Source organism: Colobus angolensis, unplaced genomic scaffold (genome assembly GCF_000951035.1).
Source record: "Colobus angolensis palliatus isolate OR3802 unplaced genomic scaffold, Cang.pa_1.0 Scaffold600, whole genome shotgun sequence".
NCBI lineage: Eukaryota > Metazoa > Chordata > Mammalia > Primates > Cercopithecidae > Colobus > Colobus angolensis.
This window is the reverse complement of record NW_012119600.1, coordinates 15,087-19,858: the sequence shown is the minus strand read 5'-3', so window position 1 is coordinate 19,858 and position 4,772 is coordinate 15,087. Positions and strand designations below refer to the sequence as shown.

Below are 4,772 nucleotides of genomic sequence, written 5' to 3'. Positions count from 1 at the left end.
GGAGTCCTGTGGGGCCCGGTTCTCTCTGGCCAGGGCCTGCGGAGTCCTGTGGGGCCCGGTTCTCTCTGGCCAGGGCCTGCGGAGTCCTGTGGAGCCCGGTTCTCTCTGGCCAGGGCCTGTGGAGTCCTGTGGGGCCCGGTTCTCTCTGGCCAGGGCCTGTGGAGTCCTGTGGGGCCTGGTTCTCTCTGGCTCTGCTCTGCTGTCTTGTCCTCGTTGCGCCTGCAGCCTCGCTGACCTCCTTGCCATTCTGCAGATGTCGAATCCCGTCAGTGTCAGGGCCGTGCGCCTGTGGTTCTCTCTGTCTGCCTGGGACATCTTGTCTCCAGCTGTCTGCAGGGCCCATTCTCTCACCTCCTTCAGGCCTCCCACCCTGTGAGCCTTCTCTCACCATTCTGTCCAAAATAGCAGCCCTGGCTCTACCCCTTTGTTGCATTGTCCCTTATCTGGGACGGCATTTGTTGCTACCTGACACCGTCCTGCGTAGCTACTTGTTTGTTGATCTGTTGTCTGACTCCTCCAGTTAGAACAAAAGTGCTGTGCAGGTTGGGAGTGGAGTTTACCCATCGCCAGCCCCTGGGCAGCACCTGCTCACTGTCTGTGCTCAAATGCAAGTACAGAGAGTCTCCCATTTAGCATGGTTCAACTTAAGATGGTGTAAAAGCCAGATACATTCTGTAGGAACTGTACTTTGAGTATCCATACAGTCACTCTGTTTTTCACTTTCAGTCCAGTAGTCAATAAATTATATGAGCTATTTAATACTTAATTATAAAATAGGCTTTGTGTTAGATGACTTTTTTTCCCAATATAGGGTAATGTAAATGTTCTGAGCATGTTTAAGGCCGGCTAGGCTAAGCTACGGCGTTTGGTAGGTTAGGGGTATTAAATGCATTTCCGACGTGTGACATTTTTAACTCGTGAGGGTTTATTGGGATGTAACCTGATTGTGAAGTCGAGGAGCACCTATATTACTCACCATCCACTTGGTTCCTGTGTCCCCAGGGCCAGAGAGTGTCAGGACTTTCCGTGTTTTCCAAATTGATTTGGCCTCTGAATTGCAGTTAGCATACAGTAGGATAGCCGCAAGGGAGCTATCTGAAAATCCACGTCTGCTCAGTTCTTGAATTTGGGTAGTGAGAGTTCAAGTAGGGAGAGTTTGAGAATTTGGGGAATGAGGGAAACTTCCATTTGTCAATAAGAGAGGGAAGGTTTAGTAAGACAAATGTAATTCCACAGCTCCTAGGGCTGTTGAGTCTGAGGGGACAGGAGTGGGTGTCACTCCAGCTGACCAGGGCTCCCTGTTGCCAGTTTCTGTTATCTGGGGTCATGATAGCAGCATCTGGATTCATCACTAAAGGGGATCCTCTGTTTTAGAACACATCATTTAAGAAGGAAAGGAAGTAGGTAAGACCTCTTTATTCTGTCTCCCATTGTCAAAATACTTCTGCACTTAAAAGCATCATCTGTGGGCTGGGTGCCATGGCTCACGCCTGGAATCCCAGCACTTTGGGAGACTGAGGCAGGCGGATCACGAGGTCAGGAGATCAAGACCATCCTGACTAACATGGTGAAACCCCGTCTCTACTAAAAAATAAAAAGAATTAGCGGGGCGTGGTGGCATGCACCTGTAGTCCCAGGTACTCGGGAGGCTGAGGCAGGAGAATCGCTTGAACCTGGGAGGTGGAGGTTGCAGTGAGTTGAGATTGCACCCCTGCACTCCAGCCTGGGTGACAGAGTATGACAGCATTTCAAAAAAAATAATAAAAAGCAGAATCTGTGTTTAGCTGGAAAATTTACTTACTGAATGCTGTGCCTTGTGGTGCCAGATCTGTGAAGCCATTCAAATGAAAGTGTTTTATAGAGGGAGCATCCTCCTCTTTTCTGCTGAAGCATTGGCTTTCTGGAATGGCCTCTTCCTGATTCTGTTTCCTGTTATAACAGAGATGTCATTGCTGGGAGAGGCATGCACGCAAAGGTGAAGTCTGCAAAGCTGCTCGAGGTTCTGAATGCTATGGAGGAGGAAGAGTCCAACAGCACCAGGGACGAGATCTTCATTGCACCTCCCGACAATGCTGCGGGGGAGTTCACTGATGAGGACTCAGGTGATGAAGACAGCCAGCGAGGTGCTCACCTGCCTGGCAGTGTGCTGCATGCTTCAGTCCTGTGTGAGGACTCTGGCACCGGCGAGGATAATGACGACCTGGAGCTGCAGCCGGCCAAGAAGAGGCAGAAAGCAGTTGTGAAACCTCAGCGCATTTGGACAAAAAGAGATATTCGTCCAGACTTTGGCAGTTGGACGGCATCAGATCCTCATATTGAGGATCTGAAAAGCCAAGAGCTGAGTCCTGTGGGCCTTTTTGAGTTGTTTTTTGATGAAGGAACAATTAATTTCATTGTTAATGAAACCAATCGTTATGCTTGGCAGAAAAATGTCAGTCTGAGTCTTACGGCTCAGGAATTGAAGTGTGTTTTGGGCATTTTGATTTTAAGTGGGTACATCTCTTACCCAAGGAGAAGGATGTTCTGGGAAACCTCTCCCGATTCACATCATCATCTTGTGGCTGATGCAATTAGAAGGGACAGATTCGAACTAATCTTCTCATACTTACATTTTGCAGATAACAACGAACTTGATGCAGGTGATAGGTTTGCCAAGGTCAGACCTCTCATCATCCGGATGAACTGCAATTTCCAGAAGCACGCACCCTTGGAAGAGTTCTACAGCTTTGGCGAGTCCATGTGTGAGTACTTTGGGCACCGGGGGTCCAAGCAGCTGCACAGGGGGAAGCCTGTGCGACTTGGCTACAAGATTTGGTGTGGGACAACCAGCAGAGGCTACTTGGTGTGGTTCGAGCCCTCACAGGGCACACTTTTTACCAAGCCAGACAGGAGCCTGGATCTAGGAGGCAGTATGGTAATAAAATTTGTGGATGCGCTTCAGGAGCGTGGTTTTCTGCCATATCATATATTTTTTGACAAGGTTTTTACAAGTGTTAAACTGATGTCCATTTTGAGGAAAAAGGGGGTGAAGGCCACAGGAACTGTTCGTGAGTACAGGACTGAGCGATGTCCCCTAAAAGACCCCAAAGAACTGAGAAAAATGAAGAGGGGTTCATTTGATTACAAAGTCGACGAGAGTGAGGAGATCATCGTGTGCCGCTGGCACGATAGCAGCGTGGTCAACATCTGCTCCAATGCCGTGGGCATAGAGCCAGTGAGGCTGGCCAGTCGTCACTCTGGAGCAGCTAAAACGCGGACTCAGGTCCACCAGCCATCACTGGTGAAGCTGTATCAGGAGAAGGTGGGCGGTGTTGGTAGGATGGACCAGAATATTGCCAAGTACAAGGTGAAGATCCGAGGCATGAAGTGGTACTCCAGCTTGATTGGCTATGTCATCGATGCTGCCCTCAACAACGCATGGCAGCTGCACAGGATCTGCTGCCAAGATGCCCAGGTGGACCTCCTGGCCTTCCGGAGATACGTCGCCTGTGTGTACCTGGAGAGCAATGCTGACACCACCTCTCAAGGGAGGCGAAGCAGGCGGTTGGAGACTGAGAGCCGCTTTGATATGGTTGGACACTGGATTATCCACCAGGACAAGAGGACCCGATGTGCCCTCTGCCACTCGCAGACCAACACCCGGTGCGAGAAGTGCCAGAAGGGTGTCCATGCCAAGTGCTTCAGGGAGTACCACATCCGGTGACATCAGGAGACATGCTTGTTTGGTTTATAATGAGATGTTCATAGTTAAATGCAGATAGCAGTTGATCACTTCTGTTTTGTGTTGGAAAAAAGACCTGAATTTCTGATGACTTGGTTTTCTCTTTTCTCCCTACCCACAATCGTTACCTTTTTTATTGTGTTCTGTTATACCTACATGTGATATAAATTAATATTTATATTCATTTATATTTATATTTTTGAACTTAAATTTATTTAAAGTTATGGGACCACTTTTTATTCAGATAAAAGTTGTGCTTTGGGGTATATTTGAATCCTAGCAAGAAGAATCAAAGGAAAACTTGCAAGAACAGTAAGAAGAGTTGACCATTGCATGCCATGGTTTATAATCTAAGATAGGCAATAGTGTATAAATGTCATGTAAATGTGATGGATTTCTTAATTCTATTTATTTCATATTAATCCAAGATTATCAAACTTCCCAGGGATTGATAATCTGCCTTGTATTTAGTCAGAGGGCTAGAGTTTGAGAGTTCATATTTTCTGGATAAAAATATTTTCCTACTACACGTATATCAATGTGGGATTCATTTTATAAAAAATTATTTTTTTAATTTTTGTGGGTACATAGTAGGTGTGTATTTTTATGGGTTACGTGAGATATTTTGATACAGACATGCAATGTGGAAAAACCACATCAGGGTATATGGGCTATCCATCCTGTCAAACATTTGTCCTTTGTGTTACAAACCAATTATCCTGCTAGTTATTTTAAAATGTACAATTAAATTATTTTTAACTATATTCACCCTGTTGTGCTAGCAAATACTAGGTCTTACTCATTCTTTCTATTTTTTCATACTCATTAACTATTGCCACTCTCCCCCACCCCCTAACCACCCTTGCCAAGCTCTGGTAACCTTCTTGCTACTCATGAATTCAATTGTTTTCGTTTTTAGCTCCCACAAATGAGTGAGAACATCTGAAGTTTGCCTTTGCTTGGCTTATTTCACTTAACATTATGACTTCCACTCCCATTCGTGTTGTTGCAAATGACTGAATATCATTTTTTTTGTGGCTAAATATTAATA

General features: G+C 46.1%; 1 protein-coding gene across 2 annotated transcripts in view; it reads left to right on the top strand.

Annotated features, from left to right (window-relative positions):
- The window catches only part of PGBD2 (piggyBac transposable element derived 2), a 12,578-nt gene extending 8,093 nt beyond the window's left edge, over positions 1–4,485 (top strand). The window contains exon 2 of one of the 2 annotated variants that reach the window (XM_011963174.1): positions 2,619–4,485. In XM_011963174.1, coding sequence (XP_011818564.1) covers positions 2,678–3,703 — 1,026 coding nt within the window. In that variant the 5' untranslated portion in view covers positions 2,619–2,677 and the 3' untranslated portion in view covers positions 3,704–4,485. Of the gene's footprint in view, positions 1–1,941 lie in introns of both variants that reach the window. The other variant, XM_011963173.1, reaches the window with a different exon arrangement.
- The last annotated feature ends 287 nt before the right edge of the window (positions 4,486–4,772 follow it).